This window comes from Berghia stephanieae, chromosome 13, assembly GCF_034508935.2.
Source record: "Berghia stephanieae isolate SIO BIC M18660-M18661 chromosome 13, UCSD_Bste_1.3, whole genome shotgun sequence".
NCBI lineage: Eukaryota > Metazoa > Mollusca > Gastropoda > Nudibranchia > Aeolidiidae > Berghia > Berghia stephanieae.
Window position 1 is genome coordinate 14333904 of NC_088372.1, and position 26267 is coordinate 14360170.

Sequence of the window (26267 nt, forward strand, 5' to 3'; positions counted from 1 at the left end):
TCTGAAAACCTGCCTGTTCGTCCCGCAGTTTAGCATCTGTTACATTCTTAATTCTCTCTAAAATAATACGGTTGAAAACCTTTCCTGGGATAGAAAGAAGAGTGATGCCTCGATAATTATTACAATTACTGAGGTCCCCTTTCTTTGGAAGCTTGATAAGATGTCCTTCCTTCCAATCCTTTGGGAATATCCCGTCATTCCAGATTCTCTCAAATAGTGGGTGCAGGGCCTCAGCATTTCTTTCCGCATCAACTTTTAGAGCCTCCGGTGGAATCTGGTCTGGTCCAGCAGCTTTCCCCCTTTTCATCTTGTTAATGGCACCCACAATCTCTGCTATCGATGGTGGATCACAGCTAATTGGTAGCTCATTCCTTGCAGGCAAAATTTCTGGCTGGTTGTCTGGTGGTGGTCTGTTCAGAAGGCAGTTGAAATGTTCCCTCCATCGTTCAGATTGAGCCTCTTTTCCAAAAATAGTTTTCCCATCTTTGTCTTTGACTGGTACCTCTGGTTTCCCATATTTTCCAGCAAGTGTCTTGGTAGTTTGATAAAGGATCCTCATGTGTCCTCCAGTCGCTGCTGCTTCTGCTTTCTCTGCAAGTCTGTTCATGAATGCTTCCTTGTCTTTCTTCACAGATCTTTTGACTTCCTTAGCTATGGCTCGATACTGCTCTTGTGCATCCAGTCTTGAAGCCCTTTTTCGGCTTGCATTCACTTGTTCCTTCCTTGTTCTCCTCTTTTCAATAAGGTCCAAGGTGGTTGGACTTATCCATCTTTATGTTCCGATTTCTTTACCCCCAATACCTCGTGGCAAGTTGTTATGTAGACTTCCTTGATCTTTGCCCAATGTGACTCTACATCTATGTCCTCAGTAAGAGGTTGGAATCTATTACTCAATTGTAGTTTGAATTCCTCATTCTTTTCCCCATCAAGTGCATTCACCTCGAATTTTCTTCTTGTATGTGATCTGGCCCCGTGCTTTCTGAGTCGGAGCTTAAGCTTTGCCAATAGCAGGTGGTGGTCTGATCCAACATCTGCCCCTCTCCGTACTGTCACATCTTCCAATGAACGTCTGAATCTACGAGAGATACAAAAATGATCAATCTGATTCTCTGTCACACCATCTGGTGAGACCCAAGTTGCTTTGTGGATCCTCTTATGGGGGAACACTGATCCTCCAATCACCAAACTGTTGAATGCACAGAAATTTGCAAATCTCTCTCCATTATCATTCAATTCTCCCATGCCATGACGTCCCATGATACCTTCATAGCCTACGTTATCCTGTCCCACTTTTGCATTAGCATCTCCCATCAATATGTTGATGTCTTTCCTTGGCAACTTGTCAATGACTTGTTGTAGCAGACCATAAAAATGTATCTTTGTCCTCATCTGTTGCATCATTTGTTGGGGCATAGATCTGTACAATGTTCATGCTGATCTTCTTACTCCGTGTTGTAAAAGACGCCATGATGATCCTTTCTCCGCATTGTTCCCATCCTCTCAGTGACTTCTGGGCAAACTTGCTTAGAATTATTCCTACTCCCTGTGTATGAATCCCGTCCCCTCTCCCTGAATATAAAATCTTCTCCCCAGACTTGAGGTGTTTCTGTCCGGATTGTATCCAGTGGGTTTCGCTTACTCCAAGTATATGCAGCCTGTATCTTCTCATCTCAGTCACAACTTGAGAGCTTTTTCCTGCTTCATACATGGTGCGAACGTTCCACGACGCAATTCGAAGCTGCTTGTTTGGCGAAGACGTCATCGGGTCAGCAGAGTCCTTTCGGCTTTGTCTGTTGTCCTTCATAAATTCTGTAATTCCAGAAACTCTTCGGTCGCCCAAGCTAAAAAAAGGATTTAGTTTGTCTGTCTGTGTTTCTGTAACGGTTTGGGTTTAACGGAAAGGGGTGTTAACCCTTTGCCAACCCCCAACCTGGAGGACCAGGTGACTCAAAGATGGGGGAATCACACACCATTAGTCGCCTTTTACGACACGCTGGCTTGGCGTTGGGCTATTCTTGACCCTCTCAGTTGAGGGACCCCGGACACCACACGGGGTTCAATAGGCATTGCTTTGGGAAAAAATATTACCAGGAATATCTATTTTAACTCCCAAAACTAAAGATGTGTAGGTGATATCACAATTAATAGGAATCATAGTTTTCTGTAAAACACACCAGTTATCCACTTGAAATTAAATGATCAAATAATGTATTCATCTAATTACTAACACTATTAGCAATTAGCAATACAAGTCAGAACTTAAGAGGTCTTCAATATCTGTGATGGCAATTAATTTCGATATATTAGAAACAATCTCCATAATGAATTACCACTACCAGGGGATTTAAAGAAGTTTTTGGTCCGACTGTGGAGGAAAAAAGTCAGAACTTTGTTACTTGGCACATATATCTATGCCCATACTTTTATGCCACCTCTCAAAAATGCTTGATAGAAATGTGACAAATAATGGGCCCTTAATTTATTTGGGTGATTTCTTAAGATTATAAACAGAAAGAGGGGACTAAGTTTGGTGAATTGCTGGTGTTCTGCTTGACCATGCTTGACCATATCTTGTGTACAATTTCAACGGGTGTGGTGACTGGTGCAACCTGATTGTATTGAAAATTTGCATGGTGTTTTCAAAAATATTCTTCCAAATGCTGTCCAAATTTCATTATTCTACAATAACTCCTGTCATTATCATATTAGAAAACCATTGGACCCTGCTCCCGCTTGTATGATAGTTTAATCATTTTGAAAGTGTTACATAGGTGAGATAGCTCTCTTGCATGGAAGGTATACTTTAATTCAACAAAAAATATGTAAAATGTCATGCTGCCATAATCCTTTAGGAATAGACTGAATTTATTTTAAAGCACAAATGGTTTTAATCATGAGCCGTTTTTGTAGCCAATCTTACGTGATCTAAGGGTAAGCTTTAATGCCAGATTAGAGTAGAAACCTTAACCCAATTGTTAAGAGTTAAATGTCCCGTCTTTTTTGAGGAGTTACGAAGACGGTTTATGTTCAGAGTAGGCATCTATTTTTACTTCCAACTCCTTTTTTTCACATCTATTTTCACATAGTTTGCTTGCTATCATATAAATGCAGAATGTTTTTTGGTAGCATCACTAAATATGATCACAAATTTCACATCTCTATACCAAAAACATTTGACATCAGTTAGATGCATATTGTGTACATTCCTTAAACTTTTTACTGACCCAATAAATTTGGCATCAATCACACTTAAGTCAAATCAAGCTTAGTTGAGTTACAGTCTCTGATCTAGATGTTAATAATTTTCAGGTTTTAAAAATCCATTTATTGATTGTTGGCAAACATTTCATTATTAAAACTCATGGATGTAGGTTTAAACGATTCTTAAGTATCATTTTCCATACCTATATGACTTCATTTTCCTATGATAAAAAAAAAAAAAGAAAAACAACGGCTTTAAATTAAATCAATGATTTCTGACTATTAATTCTTTGTGAGAAAGTTGCGAATTCAAAACATTAAGAATCAAATTATGCCCCTATCACTTACTTCTTAGTTCAGCTGGCTTAGGGGTTGTTAACATAGGAGGTCTAGCAGTCACACCTGTAAAAGATACAAAAGTCCGTTTAATATTACAACTAAAACCAGCTTTGGAATCAAATAAATTAGTAAGAATTAATTTAACAGATTAGAGATAGCAATATTTCAATATTTGAATATTTGTGAAAGACCAGTGATCATGTGATCAGTAGCCAAAAAAGGGACAGTCATTATAAATTGGTCTAAAACATCTCTTCCTGTGCCAAACATTGAGTTTATCATCTCATATTTTAGTATGAAAAGGATGGTTAACATGAGAATCTCATATTTTAGTAAAAATGGATGTTTTGGTTCCATGTGGTCTATAAAATATTCAAATGAATTATGAAGCACATTATGGTGAAATATAATTAGTTGTAAACACTTTAACCTTCAAAATATGACTGCTTATCAAGTGTCATCAGACATTCTATTTTATTGGATCGATCTCAGAGATATTTATCAAAATTAGAAATGATTTGATTCCTTTTAGAGTGATTCTTCCTCAATGATTCTTCTTTCAATGTGATCTTCGGTTACAGGCAACAACTGCCTAATATAAAACTATCTACAAAGTATCACACATTGCATATTCCATCAAGTTGAAGTCAATGGATTATCAAGTTCATTGATACAATTTTTTTTCTAGGGACAAGATTGCATATCATGACACTAACAGAGCTTGAGACCTAACGATGAATAATTTAGGAAATATAATAAATATACAGTAATGATCATTTGTTTGGTTTTTTGTTTTTAAGGGTATTACGGTGCTTGCAACACATTAAGGTCATATCAGCGCCAGTAAAATGGAAGAAAATTGGAGAGTAAAAAGTGCTAGAATTACAATTAAGGCAACCAAGAAAAGGTAAGATAAAGGGGAATTTGTTCAAATAGGAAAAAAGTGTAGATTCCAAGAGCACACTATCAAAGACATTAGTTTGAGATCACCTAAAAGTCTCATCCAGACACCAAAGAACAGGTCCAAACAAAGAGGAATACACTCAAATGTTTTACAAATCATATATGTTTTTGATTTTGTTTTTAAGGGTTTTACGGCGCTTGTAACACATTAAGGTCATAGCAGCGCCAGTAAAAAGGCAGAAAATGGGATAGTAAAAAGTTCTAGAATTACAATTAAAGCACCCAAGAGAAAGTAAGACACAGGGGAACGGGGAACAAATAGGGATCAGATGTAGATTCCAAGACCATACCACCAATGTACTTAGTTTGAGATCACCTATAAGTATCATCCAGACACAAGTACAGGCCAAAAAAGAGGAATACATTCAAATGTTTTACAAATCATATATAATATGTAAACAAAACATAATACAGTGCATAACAGAGAGATGATTTACAAGACAAAAAATATCATCTCCAAAAACTCTAACTATACATTTGACTGTTTCTCTCCCAGCTATGGTATCCCGCCAGGGCCAGGACAAAACCAAGTAATCTCATTCCAAGACAAAGACAGAAAGCATGTTGGGAATCAGATATAGGGGGATTGAAGACACAGTAAGTGCCTCCCTGCCCACTATTGAAGGTATTTATTTTGATATCATTTTTGAAAGAAAGACAAAAGAAAACAAAATTATCAATAATAGCAAATCGAATCAAACTTACAAAGGGAAGAAAAGACTTTATGCCTCAAGTCTCTCAACTCAGTAAACTCCTGTACAGCAAATCTGTTCTCATCCACGGGCTTGCTGGCGATTCCATCCAACTCTTTGGTGTCTGTCAAACCAATACCAATGGCGTAAATGTGAATGCCTGCTGCCCTTGTTTTCTCTGCCTCAGGAATGGTATTTCTCGAGTTGATATTAGAGACACCATCAGTCACCACAATAGCAATATTATCAACATTTGGCCTGTCACCATTTTGCACTGTAAACATCTCAAACCTCATCGTCTTCAAAGCATCAGCAGTATTGGTACTGCCATATCTATATGGCATGAGGTCAATAGCATTGTAAATATCAGTTTTGGTCTGATATGTATTCATTTGGAACATAATATGCTCTTCTGTGCTGTAGATGACGATTCCCACTCTTACATTCCCGTTATCTATTTCAGCTTCATACAAAAAGTCTTTGACAAAGTCTTTCATCAAGTCAAAATTTGCTTCTGTTACACTTGTGGATGAGTCCAGAACGAATATCAAGTCGTGTTGGGCATCGGAGCAACCTGGAAACATATGAAAAGGTATGTAAGTTAACAGAAGATTATTTTAATTGCAAATTTCAATACTATGGCAATAATGATAGGCAACGTGTAAAGAACTTTTACAGATCAGCTACTTTAAGAAGCAATGACTATGAAAAATGTTTTTTTCTCTTTTTGAGGAAAATTTTTGTCTAAAATCAAAGCCCTATCTCCACTGAGTAAAAATGTTTTTGAATTTTGAAAATCCATTCATAAATAAACAAGTTATGCAGTTTCAAAGGTGTCATTTATTTGGATGACCCGCAAAGAGGAAAAAAACGCGAAAATATGGGATGCTTTTTCGGCATTTTTTTTCGACCTTTGGTTGTATCTTGCGTAATAAGTGGATTAAAAGATTGAAACTTGAAGAGCAAATTAGGATGGTGTTTTGTAAAATACGGGAAAAGTACTCGTCATATTCATATGAAATTTTACAACCAAAAAGAAGAAATGTTCATGTATTACCTTGTCAGCGACAAAACCTCCACGCCCGGTAGTTTTAGAAATATTTTACTCCAAAGAGTAAAAATCTATTTTTAACGATCTTCTGGTAATTGCACGAGTTTTGTCGCTTGACATAATCTAAAATGACCTTTTTTCTAACTGTGTGCCAACTTTCAGTCATATTCATCAATAAACAGCGCCGTAATTAATTTTTTTAAATAGCATATACGAAACGGCTTCGTCCCATATTTTGACGCAAATTCGGGCACTTCGTAAGCAAAAAAGAGGCCCAAAGATTTGTGCGGGATAGTCATTGCTACTTTAAGTAACACCACATGGCCACGGTGAACCCCACTTTTTGTAACAAAGGGTGATTGGTGCCCGACTTAGCCAGATATTCTTAAATATATTGGGTTTGCCAAATAATTTAGTCTCAAAGTGAGAAAAATCGTTTTTTTTCTTTGAGATGAATATAATATATATTTATTCATACATCTGGTTGATAGAAGACATTAAATGATTTTGTAAATCATGTGATTTACACACAAAATTTTTGTGAGATGAAATTGGGATCAAAAAGGTCTATAGTTTAACATATTGTCGTTGTTTTGGTTTATGTTTTGTTTTTTGTTTTGTTTTGTTTTTATTGTTTTTGTTTTTGTTTTTTTTAAAAAGGTTTTGCAACACTTGTGACGCTTTTAGGTCATTTCAGGACCTTTTTCAAGTTCAAGTTCAACGTCTCTATGTCCAAAGGCAAATTACCCATCACTGCAGATTTTATACAATTATGTGGTGACTATCTCCATAATTGTGTTATTGAGTTGAAAGATAAATGTTTAATAGTTGATCAAATTTGTTGTTGTTGGTAATATCTAAGATTTCTGGTGGGAAAGTGTTCCATTCCTTGTTGGTTCTTGGGAAGAAACTAATTTTATATGTGTTGGTTCTGTGTGTTGAAATTGTGAACTTACTGCTATGATAAATTCTTCTGAATGAACAGTGTTGTTTTGTGAAATATTGTACTAGAGTTATTCCTGTTTTGTTGGGATGCACTGTGCTGTGGAGAAGTTGGAGGCGTATTTCTTTCCGCCTACTCTCCAGTGTTTTCCACTCCAACAATTTCAGGGCCTCAGTAACGTATCCTGGTTCAAGCAAGTAACTGTTGGTGACAAACCTTGAAGTTGACCTTTGAATTTGTTCGATTTTCTTGATGTGGCCTTGCTGATAAGGATCCCACACTGTGCATACGAATTGCAATACAGTTCTGACTAAAGCCTTGTATGCCTGTTCTTTCACCTTTGGGGGATACTGGTACAGGTTCTGCCTCAGGAAGGTAAGGATATGGTTTGCTTTTGCCACAAGATTATCAATATGTTGGTCCCATTAGTGTTTCGTTTTGTTGAAATACCATGTATACCATGTAGAGTATTGTGTCCACATGTTTTAATAACTGACTGCTTATTTGATATAGTCATAATAAATTTGCTGTTTTTTGTTTGCTATTGACATTACAAAACATTTCTCGGAGTGGAATTTCATCTGCCAGGTTTGTGCCCATGATAGAAGTGAGTCAGGATCATTATGTAATATGTCTGCATCATTCTGGGTTTCAATGACTCGAAATAAGAGGCTGTCATCAGCAAACAGTTTGAGCTGGGTAAGAGTTGATATGTTTCTTCCTAAGTCGTTAATGAATATTAGAAAACACAGTTGACCAAGGACAGTTCCTTAAAGTAACCTCAATAAAAAATTGCATTTCTCACTTCCATGTACATACAGGACTACTTCCTGAGTTCTATCACAGAGCCAGTCTTCAAGCCAATAAAGTAGCTTTTGTTCCTTCTGTTTTGAGTCGTTTTCTTCATCAATGGGCAATAAAAGGGAAGATGAGAGTATCAAAACATGACCACACAACAATCAAAAGCATCAAAGAAAGAGTAAGGAAAAGTTAACTTAAGGATCAGAAGATTCCAAGAGCAATCCACCAATGTCCTGTGTTTCAGTCTTTCAAGTCTTTGCTTGATAGGAAAACAGTTAAATGCTTCCAAATATTACATTCAAAACAGAAAATTATAATAGTTGGGAAAAATGATTTACAAGGAAAAACTGTCATCTCCCAAAACTAATACTATACATTTGGCTGTTTCCTTCTCAGTCAAGGACTCTGGCAAGGGCTAGGAGAAAACCTAGTAATCTCATTCCAATACAAAGCTGGAGGAAGAAAACAGATACAGGGGAATACAGACACAGCAAGTGTGACCTATCCGCCCACGATGGAAGATAAAAAGACCCAACCCACAATATATTTCCTCTCAGTTACAAAAAAAAAAAAGGTTAATGAATTATGACCATTATCCTTGGTGCTTACTTTATCAATTATCATATTCACATCAATGAGGTGTTATCAAACTTTTATTTTTCTTCTTTAAAAAAAATTATATAAACGGCTCCAATTGTAGAGCTATAGTAGTGACTGGTGGCCAAGCAGTAGTGTATTATTCTGTAAACGATGACAATTAATTCTAAGTGTGGTCCGTGAACAAATAGGCAGCAATGGGCAGTGATGGATATTGTAGAAGTGTTAATACAATAAAGGACGACTACTTTGAGACTAGTATGAACTGGAAATTGAATTAATATGGCCTGCTTGGGAAAATAATCATTGAAGCATTGTGAGGCACAGTGAAATAAAACAAAAACTATGGAAATGTGATATATAGCCTATTCCTAAATTTGTTTATCCATTAATTGTAAAATGTAACATATAATTTTCCTTAACAACCCATTAAACAAAATGATTTAAACAAGGCACCTACTTGCTAAACCAGGGCCAGGTAGTGATATACCCCCTGAAAAAAAGTATAATAAACAAAATAATGAATTACTACCAAAAGGGACACGACCTTGAATTGAAATTAGAACAAGAAAATGAACTTAGTTTAACACATTGTAATAACGAGAGGAACGAAAGTAACTAATAATTAGAGATCGTAATGTGGTAGTTTCCCTTTCAATAATGCAACATTTTACATTCTCTTTGTTGAATATATGAACAAAGTATCATTTCAGGGTTATTTTGTAAAATTTCCCCCTGCTATGTGTTAGAGAAAATTCACACTACACACAACTTTGTATAACTGAATGGAAAAAAATAAATAAATTAGTTTCTTGTAGAAACATCTTAAATGCTATTGATTAATATGTAAAGAAACAACGTTATCTTTTGTTTTGTTGTTGATTTTTTTTTTAAATCTATTTCTCTTCCTTACCTGTTTGATATCATCAATTTTGTTAGAGGGAAATCACAAACATGCTTGATAGAGCAAACATTGTAAGCTATGTAACCCACAGATGATAATGAGAGAACAGAGGTTGCAATTTTATTCTTACAAAAGCCCAGATGGAAAGGAAAGAATGAAGGTAAAATATAGGAGGAAAGATATGGAAATTGAACTTTTCTTCTGCATTCAAAGGTAAAAGGCTTCTAGAAAAGATCAGAGTTGAAAGTTGAGATAAAACGTTGCCTGCTAATACCACCATGTGTCAATACATTCAGTATTTTTTTCTCAGCTTTTACTGAAAAAAAAAAGAAAAGCACTCTTGATAATTCTTTTTTAAAAAAACACTTTTCATTTTCAGTGCCGCAAACAGATATGGAAAAATTATGCTTAGAAATTGTTTCTTGGTAGTGAGACATTAAAAAATATATGAAATGCAAGATGAAACGTCAATAAAAGATAAACTATCATATCTGAGTTAAACAAACTTTAGTTTCAATGTAAAAATTTGATTAACTTGAACAGTCCTATTTTGCATCTGGACATCTGTTTATGACTAAAATAGCAGTCAACGTCAACAACATTAGTAAACAATTGGCCGTAAACACAAATCTCCTCTTCAGCAAAGGGTGTGAAGAAATATTTTAAATGATCAATGTCTCAGGTCAAGAAAACTATTAGACGACAGAAAATGTGTGCATTCATGAAATAAGTGCTGATTAATCTAACAAATCGAGAGCAAATTATTTGTTGTCCAATATATCAGAAAAGAAATTAAGGGTCAGAGAGAAGTGATCACAAGAGAATCAGATACATTCTCGTAAGTCAGAGGATATCTAAATTTGATCTAGTCAAAACTGACAAAACCTTAAAAGATAGTCGTCACAGCAAAAAGTTTATAATGCTGACTTGAAAACAAAACAGTTTCACCTTATATGAGTCCACCTTTCCTGTTCTGTTACTTGATGTGTTAAGTCCATCATCCATAGTGGGTCCATTAGTAAAATCAGGTTAAATATAAGAGAACAAAATGGATAAGTGAAGACTATACATTATGATTATTACAACATATGGGAAGACTTCATTGTTACATTTACACCATTAGTAAATACATAAAAAAGGGAAAATGAATTATAATGAACGTTGCCAATGAAAGGAAAAGAATTTGCTTCAACTACAAAACATATATACATCTAACAGCCAAAAAAGGGAGTGTGAGACAGAAAAAAAAAGGATCTTAAAACGCAAAAAGAAAAAGCCAAGGTCAGGAATTTGGACTAAAAAACATAAGTTTTCGATAACGTAACTTCATAAAATGAAAGGGAAATTTTACGGGGAAAGGAGAGAGAAATCACTTCACAACATGCCATAAATGAAAGAGGAACATTATGATACACAAGCAAGCAGAATTGACATGATCTTTATTATTGATATAGATGTCTAACAAATCTTGTCTTTAGAATAATTAGGATAGATGATTTGGTTACGGAATCAAATATCAAGATCATCAAACATCTTTCATCAATGAGATGGGTGTATGATAAGGTTGAATACAAAGGGGCTGTTTGTATTTTCATTTTTAAAAATCATAGACCAGAGTGACTGAATAAAGCAAAAGACAAAAAGCTACAGTATGGCACCTGAAAATAATTCATGGTTAATAATCATGATTAATTTAATATTACTTTGTATAATTTCTGTTCCAACTGAAAAAGACACAAAAAATAAATAAAGAGAAGTGTAGGAGTGAATTATTATGTCCTAGATAGGGAAAACTGAAGTGCAGGTATTCTTTCTCCATCCGCCCACCTGTTACATCAATAAAACAAATGACAAACCTAAAAAAAGAGAGAAAAAATTAATTTCTAAGGATTTTACACATACCTGTGATAAGTGAACACTGACATTAACATAAATGTTCTATGGCAAAAGTTATTCAAATCTTTTGAAGCTATAGGGACGTCGTCTTCTTGACCATAATCGAGTGGCCAAACCTGTATGCATCAGCTTACCTTTCTTTTGACAATACATGTTGATGCACTGAATGAGTGACATTAATGTTTAAAGGGAAATGTCGTTGCCATTGCACTGCTCTTGAAACATAATCAATTTGTCTTAGACTTGATAACATTCAGTCTGACATTAGCAAGATCTATATCCTAGACCAATTTTATATAATATACTCATTTCGTTTTGGACATCTTACGTTCCACTACTTTTTCAGTGGTTTGCAATTCTGGTGGCAGCTCTCTGGTGTTTACTGAAATGAAAACAAACAAAAAAAATAATATCAATAAAAAAAAAATAATTTTAATGCAAATTATGTAATCGCCATCATAAACTCATTCATGCCTTTAATTTTGCTTTAACTTGTGCTGTATGCAATTTTAAGAAAAACTTGATGCAGATTTTTTAAGAGGTAGAGAAAGAAAAAAAGTAACTGTGACTATTACTGTTAAAAAGTTGAGTGTTTTTAATGACATTTTATGTATGAACCATCATAATACTGTCATCACTCCCTTAACAACCCATCTTATAATAGCCCACTTTGTGTCATAACAACAATCGACTTTACTCATTTAACAAGATTGTTACTTTTACAAACAACCCTCTCATATATTACTACATTGTCAAATAAACCACTCGTTTCAATGACGGCATAATAAACTGACATAACTTCAATGATAATTTTGCAATATCTATTATTGTTATCATTAATCATCATCATCAAATCCTCATTCCCATCTTCATCACCGCTGCTGTCATTGTCATCACGACCATCAGACCACAACAACCATAAGCATCCTCTTCCTCCTTCTTTTCATCGATGACTCAGCGGTATAGTGTCTTGTTAACTCACAATGTCAGGCAATGTTAAGCATGATCAGTGGTCAGTTGTGTGAAATGATCGTGGAAAATTCTAGTCCCGTTGTTGTGTCATTGGTTAAGGCACTTTACCCGCATTACCTCCCTTGGCTTAGATACCTAGTAATAGGCAGTGGCAGATATTGTAAGTACAAAAAAGATGCTAAAAGGCAATTGGTACTGTGTGAAATGGAATTATGGTTCCATAAAACCAGCTGGGGGAATAAATGAACCATTTCTAATAATGCAGGTTTGGTTCTGGTCATATTCCAGATTTTGACTTCTGTGATAATGGGTTTGAAAGGTGTTCACATCAGATTGTTCTGATCCTAATTTACTTCTATGATCATTCTGTGTTTTATCAAAATGTCATCCTTCATCAACCATATAGTATTGATGACTATAGCATATTTGGTAAAACAAGTCAAAAGCAAAATAATCTACTTACAAACTGTTATGTCTTTTTTCAAAGCAGCTCCATATTCAGCAAGATCACCATAATCGGAGAAAGCAAATACATTGTCGGCATTAATGGCTACTTCCTCCATCTCTCCTTTATCTTTCAACCCAATACCCAAAGTGTACACAGCAATGCCAGCAAGTGCAGTTTTTTTAGCTTCACTTTCAATCTGTTTTTGAATTGAAAATGTGTTATTAAAAAGGTCAAATTATAAAGTAGCAATTTATCACAATTGCATTATTTTTGCGATCAGATTTATTTGGACCTATTGCAAACTTATCATTATGTGCAATTCTTTTAATGTGGAAGAAAGATAACTACTTTAAATCATGCTCAACAGCAAAAATAAAAAATAAAAAAAAAAATTATATATATTCATACGTGACATGATCTCAAAATGATATGGCGGGTGAACCACATACCAAAACAGTGATTTTAAAATCAAAATGACTAGAAAAGTAACATTTTTGTTTTTGTTACTTTTAAAATATCATATTCGTTCTTCTCATCAAAATAAGAAAAATAACAGAAGTTTCATCATTTTTAATATAAACTCAAATTTTAGTCACTAGACAGTTTACCGTTTTGAGGCATAGTTGATCACACCAGTACCCTGAAATTGGAACCTAATGAGATAAAAAAAATCTCAAATTTCCTAAACAAATGATGTTAAAGGTAAATAGAAATAACAAACCTGGTCAGCTTTTTGACCTGAACTTGTGTCAGTGATGATAATAAGTCCATTTGGTACATCTTTCCTATCTCCTTTGGTTGAAAACAGACCAGTTCGAGAATCTTTAAGTAGTTTGACAAGGTCGAATTTGGTGGACGGAGCATATGATAATATTTCATCAGCTTTTGTCATTAGGAATTCAAGAGCTTTTTCTGCTTGTTCTTGCGATGTAATTCTGTGGATTAAAAAACAAAAAGGGACTTTATTTTTTCAAAAAGAATATATATTTTATATCATAGTGCAGTTAACAATTTTAAATGCCCTTAGTCATCCAGCCACCCATGATCTTTTGAAAAGAAATTAACTTTTGCTGTATCTTTTAATTTCTAAAATCGGCTATTTAAAAATCTTGAAATTAATTGGTACCGTGTGGCAGGCATCTTTAATCTCTCACATTTATCATATGCAGACGTCAACTCAGAATATGGAGATGACACACTCTTTAACAAATAAGTACACCTCATCATTTATTCACTTACTATGTAATGATCTTGCCCCATCAGGCTCATTGAGAATTAGTTTTTCTTGATCTATATAGCCTTAATCAGGCATGCAGATGCATGCCACTCTTTGGATAGATCACTAGTATATTGCAAAGTTGATAGTGGCGGCGGCTGCCAGAAGCCTAAGATCGTAAAAATACTTACGAAAAGGTAATAATGGAAAGGCTTCAGATTTCATTGAAAGTTTTTCAGTGTTCACCTTTCTGCTGGTTATTACAAAGTACTTGTCATCACAGATCAATCAGACCCACCTTCTCAATCACTGCCAAGTGGAAAGAAGGAACAGAAAAAAAATCTCATCTACACCTCAAACTGATTTTTGTCAGTTGCAAATACATACCTGTCCAACTCATAGGGCAAAACATTTCCATTGACATAAAATGCAAATCTAGCTTTGCCTCCATCGATGTCAGTGGTTGCAATCAAAGAGCGAAGGAAGTCAATCAGTTTGTTGAAGTCTGCTTGTGTCCGTGAACGATCAAAGTGGATGGCAAAAGCAATATCTGCCTTATCCTTTCCTGCAAAACAATGAGAGAAAATGATAGCGTTTGTCAAATGCGCAGTAAAAAAATCTATTATCAACCAGTAATTTCTCTTTTTGCAGAAAAGAGTAATAATATGTTCCCAACGAGAGTGGGGTGTTCCAATTTGAACAGTCTATTGTGTTCACCATCTATTTTAACTCCTAAAAGTAAAATAAGAATTATAAAATAGAGCTGGGTTCTGATCTAACACAACCAGAAATAAATGCATGAGACATATAAGCCAATTTTAGTCCTTTTCTATTTCATCTAATTAAAAAAATTGTTTCTTAAAATTCTTGTCTCACTCAGAAGATCGGGTATGAGTTCTCTCCATCGCTTTTGTCATGAAGCAAGGCATCTTACATTTTAAAAAGTAATTTAAAACAGTTACATTTGCAACATAATTTGCACAAGTAAAGGGGATTTTTCTCATTTTTACAAAAATTGTGCGGTAAAACATCAAAAAATAAGCATCTATGTCTCTTTACATAATTTATTTATTAAAATAGATCTTGAAAACGTTTGCCACCAAAGCTCCCAGTTGTTCCAATTCAGACACCCGGTTATTCCTATTCAGACATCCAGCTGTTGCACTTCAAACATAACTTTTTGATTTGCTCTGTTTTCTCGTCGTTGTTTATTTGTTTCCAATTTTAATTCTAAAAGTTTTTACTAAGTAATTTGAAGATTCTTCGGAATAAAACATTGTTTTTTTGTAAAAACAATCAGTTTGAATTATTATTAAGAGTGAAGTTTCCTCTTGCGTACAGCACCTACTATCATAGACTGTTACCAAAAATAAAATTTATAACATCATAGATTCTTGAGATCGTCTAATCAATATTTTAACATAACATTTTCTGTTCTTTTTAACGCTTAAATTCATAAATAAACAGGCTGGATATTTGATTTTTACAAAATCAATTCACTCTCATCAAGAAGGTAAGCTCGTTTAACATCCATCTTAGCTCAAACTAAGAAAAGAGTGCATTTGTCTCAGTTGTCAAAGGGGTGTCCGAATTGGCACAAGAGGGTGTCTGAATTGGCACAACACAGTGTCACAATTGGACACAGGGTGAACGGATTGGGAAAAGTGACTAGGGACCATAAATTAAGGTCAAACACACAAATAAAATGTATAATGGACAATTATTTTATCTAAAACTTTTGATACTGGTGTTTGCAACATATGCAACAGTTATTTTCACAATTACTCACTGAAGTCATTAAGCTGAGAGAGCTGAGAGAGCCATTCCAGGTGTCCAAATTGGAAAATACTGCACTCTATTTTTTTCATAGAGTGGCGCAACCTAAAAGATAACTTACCCTGGGTCTGTCCTTTTTTTTTTTTTTAATCTAGATATCTACAAGACTTTCCTTCAGATTTGAAGAGGGAAAATAAAATATTCTGATGCAGACCTGAGTCTGAGCTGCTGAGCTAAGTTAATCGGTTTGTTGCTTAATATTTTTTGGTAATGATAATCTCTTCTTTAAAAATTGAGCTTTAAAATTGAGCTTTTATATAGCGCGATATCCATTAAATGTGCCTAAAACGCTTTACAAAAGGGTGCCTGGCCAACAGCCACACTTTACATGTAGGAAGGGACATGTCATGACACCTGTTAGGCTATATTACAATTTTTTTGCTGACAGAGACAACACTATTTCCAGCCAGGTAGGTACTCATTTTACACCTGAGTAGGCTGAGAGAATGTGAGTAAAGAGCCTTTTACAAGTACACAACTATGCGCCTAACGAGGCTCGAACCCAGGACCTTCTGATCCGAAAGCGAGTGTCGTACTACTACTCTAGTACGACTAGTAGTACGACACTCGCTTTCGGATCAGAAGATCCTGGGTTCGAGCCTCGTTAGGCGCATAGTTGTGTCCTTGTAAAAGGCTCTTTACTCACATTCTCACAGCCTACTCAGGTGTAAAATGAGTACCTGGCTGGAAATAGTGTTGACTGGACCACATATCATAGCCATCTTCTTGGGGTATACCTCTGCACTGCATTCACCACCATACTTGTATTCTAGATATATCTATCAAATTATTCTACACCATTCTTTGAATGGTAGAACTCTGAGAGCGGTTGAGGCACCCTTCTAAATTCATTTGATGGGTGGAATCACAAATCATTGCATGAATGAATACAAATTATTCCCACTGATACTTTTTACTTGGAGAAACTTAACTCCAAGATCAGGTATGCAATTTAATTACGACAAGCCACGAAACACAATTCTGATCCCTGCCTGACGTCAAAGTCAATGAAGAATGAATGAAGTTTGGGTGAGAAATTGGTTAGGCTTGGATAATAATAATGTAAAATGTGTGTAAAATTGAAAAAGTACAGAATTCGTACATTGACCCCAGTGCTAAACGAACAAAGCTGGAGAGCACAATCCAGTCTATACATTTAATAATATTTAGACATCTATCTATTCAATTTTGCCTACGACCAAGAAACACAATGATAAAAAAAAATGAAAATGTGGTCAAACTCAACTCAAACACGTGAGTTGTCTGGAGTTGAACATTGATGACTGAGACTTTGGACTGAACGCTATCGTTGGCATTGCATGCTGATTGCATACATTCAAGAAATAAATTGACAATTAATGCCGTAAAAAATACCATGGTTCACTGTGAGTGAACGAAATAGATGAATTCTTTAGACATTGAGAATGCTGATGCCCAGACCAACATAGGCCTATCACCGTGTTCTCTTCTCTCACAGCAGACGACAAAAGTGAAGCAGACGCTTCTGGCCAAATTCAAAACGAGGCGAACACGACATCCGTCAAAAATCGTTCTCGCCACAAAATAGCATAATTTTTTATTTATTTATTTATTTATTTATTTATTCATTCATTTATTTATTTATTTATTTATTTATTTTTAATGGGTGGAACACAGACATATCGCGCCAACGCGTTTTCTTTTGAATTCTTCCGCTTGTTATATGATTGACGTGCACTTATTTGCACGTTGCGGGTGACCCATTTTCTCAAAATTTCATTAAAGTTATGATATAACTTTTCAAAACTTGTCATGTATACATGCTCTGTGTCTGTTTATTAATCATTAACTTTATCATCATTATCAAGTGCCAATGCCTGTTGCAGACATCGGCGATCATGTCCCTCCAACCATATCTGTCCTCAGATCTTCTCAATAGCTCGATTCCTGTTCCTCATCCACCAATCCACCCGTTCAGATTGTCAATGTAATCTATACTCTGTCTCCCTCTTCTTCTCTTCCCAGCAACTTTACCTGTAAGTACAATCTTTTCAATTCCGTTTTTTTTTCTGTAAATATGTCCGAGAAATTTTATCTGTCTATTTCTGATGGTGTTTACCAAAGTTGGTCGTACTCCAATTTCTTTCAATACCTCCTCGTTTTTTATTTTATCTTTCCATGAGATTCTAAGAATGCGTCTATAAAACCATATTTCGGCTGCAGTTATTCTTCGTTCACATTCTTTCTTAATCTTCCAACACTCGCTGCCATAAAGAAGCACACGTATGATTTCATTACCCGGGGTTTTATTGCCATCTCAGTGTTGTGGTTGTTCATGTTTTGCTTTAATTGATTATATGTGTTCTTTGCTAAAGCAATTCTTCTTTTAATTTCACGCGTGGATTTACCATCAGATGTAATAATGTATCCCAAATATGTAAAACTTTCAACTCTCCTTTTTACAATTATTCAAAGAATAAATTAATTGAATTTCCAGCACCTTGTTCATCCTGACATAATATCGTTTTGAGACGGTTGGTCACATTTATCTAAATATCTTCTCAAAGCCAAGAGTTTTCACCAAGAGCGATGGGAATTGGGCTCCACCAGATATAAAGCATATTATGAGATAGATCATTATTTGATCTGGTTGGAGAAAATTTAAATCTCATCGTTAAGGGGTTTACACCAATTATTAAATGAAACAAAAATATCGGATAAAACTTTTTCTCTAAGTTGTTACTCACCTTTCAGACTCAATTTGGGAATTTTCTTGGGAGCTGAAAGAAGATTCACCTTTAAATGTAAGTGTGAAATTCGTGGAGATAAAATTAATGGCATCAAAAATATTAATTATTATATTGTGGAAGAGTAAACGTGCTCCTTTTATAATCAAATCTAAAAGAAATCTGGGTGCAAAATGTATAGTAGATAGTAGAGAATTTGAGCAAAAGAATATGTATTATTCTATGGATTAAGTTAAATGATTTAAACAAGCTATGTATTTAGAATGCAGTGAATGAAAGCATTGCGGAGCGTGTGGAGAATTATAAGCTTAAGTACGTGTGCATTTAAATTACGTTTTTGTTTAAAGTCAGTCTTACTTTTTACAACGAATGATGAGTTGTTATTTTTTAAGTAATCTAGTGGAAAGGTATCTAAAAATGTTATTAACCCCTTGCAATTTTCCACGTTTATAAGATTTATAAATTTAGAAAATGAGAGCGGAAAGATATTAAAGTGGCAACACGTCCTGTTATCAGTAGGGGCCGAGTGCTAATTTGTAAAAGGGGAAAATAGTTATAATCAAATGATTGTCTTTGGCCCGATTTATGAACCTTATTATGATTACCTACACAAATACTGCTGTAAAAATCAAACATAAAGTTACACGGAAAACAGGAATCAACTATAAGTAGAACTAATGTGTTTCGATGAAATGGAACAATTTTTATCCACTAGATATCCAAACTTGAAATATATAGTAGAGAAACTATGATTCATTTGTAATATAATTTTGACTCGTTTTTCAAGAAAATGTGGCTTATCAAGTTTATACACGGGTCCAGGTTTGAATAATTCTAACAACAAAATTCTAACAATTTATTGGACAATACCAGACTACAGCGATTATGTGTCGTGAACTGAACAATTGTCGTGGGCAATTAATGGGTAATTTAATCTACAAAACTAAAACTAAATTTAAAAAAAAGGAAACTAAATGGTTCTGGGTTGCAGTTAGACTCGACCAAAAGCCTTTTTTTTTTGTTGGAAGCTTACGATTTTATAGTTAAAAAAGCCTCTTTTTTTTTTTTGGAAGCTTACGATTTTATAGTTAAAAAAGCCTTTTTTTTTTTTTTTTTGGAAGCTTACGATTTTATCGTTAGCTTTTGCTACGTAAACAATAATAGGGGGTAGGTGGTCTATTCGCCTAAAATGTGAGTTACCTAGTTTATGTATGTGCATGATGACTCTATTAATTCAATGCAGTGATTCGGATAGGTAGATGTTAATACAAAACAAATCAATGCACAGCGGGGGGATTTAAATAAATTATTAAGATTGGTAATGGTTGGAAGCGACGTATGCGTATTTGTAGGTCTGATAACTGATAACCGAACGCAGTTATGGGCATGATTTAGTATCGCTGTAGTGAACAATATTTTGTGCTGATTTGAGAGTATTTCCATTACCTACCACAACGAGCCCATGACGATTTGGGTTATCAGACCTGCAAATGAGCATAATATGTCGGCTGGAGGTTATGTTTCTATCATTAAATTAAAAGACAATGACCCGAAAATGCTTTGGCGTGTTGCGTGTGATCGTCTGTGTATAATATAATATGTACTTGTGCGTGGTTTTTTGGGGTTTTTTTTGTTTTTTTTTTTGTTTTTTGTTTTGTTTTGTTTTGTTTGTGGATTTTTTTTTTTTGTTTTGTTTTCTTGTGATTAACGAATGTGCAAGTGTTCATTTCATTTTGTGTGTGTGTGTGGGTTTTTTTTTTTCTCTTTTCTAAATCATAATTTATTTTTTTTCATTGAGGAACACACTTGCCTCGGGTCCTGCCTAAAAACCTTGGTAAAATAAACAAGATACAATAATGCCATTGCGGGAAGGGCCGATTTCAATACAAACCATCCAATCCATGTAGCCCACATCCAAAATTATGAGAACTGAAAACAATTGAGATAAACTATACAATGAACAATGTAACGGGACGTCAGGGAGGGTAATAATATTATAAGGGGTTGTTTTTTCATATCATGGTATTCAATAATGCAGTGGAGAACATAAAACTATGAAAAAACAGGTCTAGAAAGAATATGATTACGCGGACACTTAACTGATGAATGGTCTTTAACTCTCTCCATACTGAACATTTCGATATTTTTACTGAAATTTTTTTCTGACCCAACACACAATTTAAATTCTAAAACTCATTTTTAAAAGCAATAGGATCACGCTCATGGCCGACTGGAGTATTATAGTAGGCCTATGATCACGCTATATCTACATTGTTGAGCAAAACGAGTTTTTTTTACAAAATGGCATTCAGTATTTTAAATATATAACGCAAATTATTCTTCAATTTTTGTGATTTATAAAACAAATCTGAATTGGACACATTTGGTTTGCATCGTAACAAATGTGATGTGACGATTTTCCTACATTTGGTAAGGAAGGGTTAAATTTCTTATATTTATTTCAGCAAACCAGACGCAGGTAAAATCAAACGGACTTGGCAATCTCAATCATGGAGTTTCGAACAAAATTAAATTTACTGAAAATTATAGCTGTCTAATGCAATTTATTTTCCAATCGCCATTTTTTTAATCAGATATTTCAATCATATGATGATTCATGGTATGAATAATTATGTTTATATAGAATGTAAATGTGGCTGCTCGAAGCTCGAAGAAATAAATAATAATGTGAAATTGAATGTAAGCTTCAATTTAATTACAAAAACAGATCAAATGATCTGTTTTTGTAATTAAATTGAAGCTTACATTCAATTTCACATTATTATTTATATCTTTTCATAGAAGTAAGTGCGTGTAATCAAAGTATGCACAATTGTAACAATGCATACAACATTAAAATCTATCCATTTTGGTGTAAAGAAAAAAAGTTGATTACGTGCAGTCATTTTCTTTCTAGCACTGAATTCAATATCTTTTGTTCTCCTGTTTGTATAATGCATTGGGTGATATGGCATTCATGATGGTGGGTGGTGATGGTGGTAGCAGTAAGTAATGATATTTAATTATCACGTGCATGGAATTGATTCGCTTTTGACCAAAGACGTAATGGAGGCGATTTAATAATAATGGAATTCATTGCCCTAGATACATACTCATTATTGCGATGTCATTTTGCTTGAAAAAAAAAATAAATTCCCCTCCTCTTTTTCTTTCTATCATTCGTTTTTTACTTCTTTTTTATTTTTAATGTAATATTATCTTCTGTTTTGTTTGTTTTTTTTTGGCATCCGACTCAATACTTAAGACGATAGTGATTATCTTTACTTTGAAAAATACTCTAAAGCAGGAAAATAATCATTTATAAAATTCGTTTTGGAATTATCATTTTTAATATTTCTAAATTAATGTAAAGACTACAAAATGGAGGGTCTGGGTAACGATTACGTCCCCTTATTATAAGATTAGAAAACACCGTCCACTTCCGCTTTGGTTGAATAATGGGAACTCCGTGGTAAATAATCCTGTTACAGTTTTGTTCGATGTGGACTTAGTTCCAGTTATTTAACACTATGTGCCGTTGTCATGCCGATTGTTAGATTATCCAGGAAATCAGTAGACTGGTTTCAATGCGTGGTGATAATGATAATTTAACCCATAAAAGGATAAGTCCCACTGAGCTCCCATTATTTTGTAAGGTAATTCATGGTTGAATTAGGTAATCGAAAGCTGTGAATTATTCGATAAAACAGAACCAAATTCAATATTATAAATACCATAATTATTATTTGATGGAACCAAATGACAAGTTTTGTTAAACATATTTTTGTTTCATTAAATTTATTTTTAAAATATAAATCTCGAAATGCAGAAGTTATGAAATGAAGAAGTCATTATGAGGAAAAGAATACAGTAAGAGATGAGAGATATTTGAGGCTTATAAAATGAAAGTGGTTTGTTTTGTCGATGTTTTAATAATAATATTGTATAGCTAGTATTTGGGGTCATTCGCCTTTGGTCATCTCATGACAAGGCAGGTCGATGTGTTGGGAAGCTGTGCAAAATAAAGTATACTATCTCGCTTTCCTTGCATACAATGGGATTTTGGAGGAGTTACAGCAGTTAGGACTGACCCACACCAGATACTGACTCCGACGACCCGGCACCGCCGTCCTCTGCCGTCTTCCGGATAAAGACTTCGGGCACGGACAAAATACTAAGAACAAAGAGAAGAGCCGCTAGACCTACTCATACGTCGGGTGCTTGGTATGGGTAGGTCTAGCGGCTCTTCTCTTTACTCTTAGTATTTTGTCTCTGCTCTGCCGGATGTCTTTATCCGGAAGACGGCAGAGGACGGCTGTGCCGGGTCGTCGGGGTCAGTCTCCGGTGTGGGTTCGCCCGCATATGTATTTGACATTTATTTGTAAAAGTTTTGCAAGACTTTTCCAGGTGTCGTTGTTCTTTTTAATTGCAATTATAATTCAAAAGGGACAAATAAAGAGTTATCCATTATTATATGCAAGAATAGATTGATAACTAAAACAAACAAAAACAAACAAAAAATCAAAACATAGAAATAATACATAAAGGTTTAAATCATTACAGGGTTCTGTGAAGAGAAAAAGAATGTTGGGATTAACTTTTAACTTGATACAAGCAATAATAATAAAAGTTACATGAAATAAATACAATATGATATCATTTTGTCGTTAACACTTGTTGGTAAAAAGAAATAAATTGTACTAAAAACACAATGCAATAACAACAAAGAACGATATTAAACATTTTTTTAAAAAAAACCTAAGTGGTAGATCTGACTTAGACAGTTTTTAATAAATAAATGAATCTTTTGTCGGTAAATTATTGCCACTTGGTAGGTAGAGATGGGGATATTGGTTCATCGGAAACCAAAATAACATTATCAGTGAGAAATAATATTATAATATAGGAGATAGGGAATTTATATATTTTATAGTAGAATGGAATGCACTATGAATGGTAAATGTTACTACAGGATACACAGATTGTATAATAGAGAATGTAAATGCAAGAGTAAAAATAATGCAAGTCTTCGAAAAGCAAGCATGCAAGAATAAAAGGAAGAAGTATTAAAAACATGCAGATCACGCACATTAATTCAAACAAAATTACTTAAAAAACAAAAACTATGTTATAGAGATGGGACCTTTCTTTAACTGTCATCTTTATATATATATATATATATATATATATATATATATATATATATATATATATATATATATATATATATATATATATATATATAATATACGAATATGATCCAAATTTGGACAGCAAATACGCTATCTTTGTCATTACACAATAACAACCATTATTATTTTCACCGTAATGGATTCTAAATATTAACAATATACATGAATAGACACAGTAAACCCTAATGTCACACAGTAATTAAGCCATACATTTTATTCTTTCAAACAAACAAACAAAACAACAACAAAAAACACATAGTTTGTTAGATATTTTCCTATTTTCAGTTTTGGCTGGTGCATTCAAGATGAATTACAACAAAAAATAAAAAAGAAAAAAGAAAAAAGAAAAAAAGAAATCAATAAACAATAATCTAAGTTTAATATGTAGATAGATCAATAAGAAAACTCATATTATTAAATTTGAAATGACGGAGAAAATTTATATAATAAAATGCTGTGTTCAGCGACTAAGTTTATTTATGATCAGTGGCGGCTCGTGGGAACATCAAATGAAGTTATTGCATTACTTAATAAAAACAAAAAAATAAATTAATTAATTTTTAAAAAAAAAACAGTATAGGGATGCAAGACTGTAAATTTCAGTTTCTTTTAACTTTTGTTGCTATGATATAGTTAAGAAAAGAGTAATGAAACAATTAATAAGCTTTGTTCAATATCGAGTAATCACTAGCCCTAGAAATACATCAGAGGACACAGCCGACTTGCATGTTTATGGCATATGCCGCAATTGTTTATGATCAAAATAAATACGGATGTGTCTAATAGAGTTGATTGCTGACAAATGTAGTGATCAGCCCTCCTGCACCAGCCATTTGTTCGGATTAACAAAAAAAACAAAACAAAAAACAACTTTCTTTTGGACAAAGATGTGTATCTATAACGTGAGGAAAAAGGGTAAACCTGGCTTTTTGCTGGCCTCTGCCACTGTGGATAATAAAACAGTAAAAGTTTGGAAATAAATAATGTTATCATTGCAAGGTAAACTCACCTTCCACAAATAAACAAACACAAATCAACAACAATAAAAATCCTTTAAAAAAACCAAAATAATAGACTTAAAAGAAGCGAAATAAATGATTAGCCATTACCTAAATCGATTTGTGTCTTAAAGATATTTTATAATTTGCTTCAATATGTAGACTACGGCGTTTCTTCCACGAACAGACACACACACTGATTCCAAGTTAGGTGTAAAACTGCATGTATTAGGACAATGAATGCGATGTAAAACTACAATCTGTAAATATAATGGATTCCTAGAACATCGATATATAAGATACAATGATTTTTCATTCAGTTTTATCATCTTTTTTCTTGGCCTGTTTTGTAAATAAATTATAGTTAGATTGTTATCATATACACGGAGGGACATTTGAAAGGCATCTTAAATGTGAAAGAAATGTAACAGTTTAGAATCGAACCTATCATTATTTAAGTAAATCTGCTTATTTCGTGCCTTACTAAAAGCTAGGACAAAGTCCTCACTATAGCAATATGATTATTTATACATTATCTATTAAATAAAAGCGTTTTGCACAAAAAACTGATCTATTTAGAAAAAAAAAATAGACATGGCTTGTAGTTTTTGACTTTTATTTCTCCTTGAGCTATGCTAAATATATTTGTGATTAACCCCCATAAATAGTCTAGTCTCTTAGTTTATGAATGTTCTGGCAATTTCAAAATCAAAAGAAAGCAAAACAAAACCCGGATAGAATATCTTTGTTATCCTTTTACATACGGTATAACTGGAAAATGATCTCTTGTGACAGTCAGTTTCATTCTAACCAACCAGTATTTTGATAGGTTCTCAAACAATCTAGCGCCTAACAGGGTTTCAAACAACCAAGCGCCTAACAGGGTCTCAAACAATCTAGTGCCTAACAGGTTCTCAAACAATCTAGCGCCTAACAGGGTTTCAAACAATCAAGCGCCTAACAGGGTCTCAAACAATCTAGTGCCTAACAGGTTCTCAAACAATCTAGCACCTAACAGGGTTTCAAACAATCTAGCGCCTAACAGGGTTTCAAACAACCAAGCGCCTAACAGGTTCTCAAACAATCTAGCGTCTAACAGGGTTTCAAACAATCTAGCGCCTAACAGGGTCTCAAACAATCTAGTGCCTAACAGGGTCTCAAACAATCTAGCGCCTAACAGGTTCTCAAACAACCTAGCGCCTAACAGGGTCTCAAACAACCTAGCGCCTAACAGGGTCTCAAACAACCTAGCGCCTAACAGGTTCTCAAACAACCTAGCGCCTAACAGGGTCTCAAACAACCTAGCGCCTAACAGGTTCTCAAACAATCTAGCGCCTAACAGGGTTTCAAACAACCTAGCGCCTAAAAGGTTCTCAAACAACCTAGCGCCTAACAGGGTCTCAAACAACCTAGCGCCTAACAGGGTCTCAAACAATCTAGTGCCTAACAGGTTCTCAAACAATCTAGCGCCTAACAGGTTCAAACAATCTAG

At 34.3% G+C, this 26267-nt stretch overlaps 1 protein-coding gene across 1 annotated transcript in view; it reads right to left on the reverse strand.

Annotated features, from left to right (window-relative positions):
• Nucleotides 1-26267, reverse strand: part of LOC144958476 (uncharacterized) — a 192836-nt gene that overhangs the window by 108608 nt on the left and 57961 nt on the right. Inside the window, 4 exon segments of the mRNA XM_078890453.1 lie at nt 3550-3603; nt 5209-5769; nt 9048-9080; nt 24699-24722. Of these exon segments, the coding sequence (XP_078746579.1) occupies nt 3550-3603; nt 5209-5769; nt 9048-9080; nt 24699-24722 (672 nt within the window).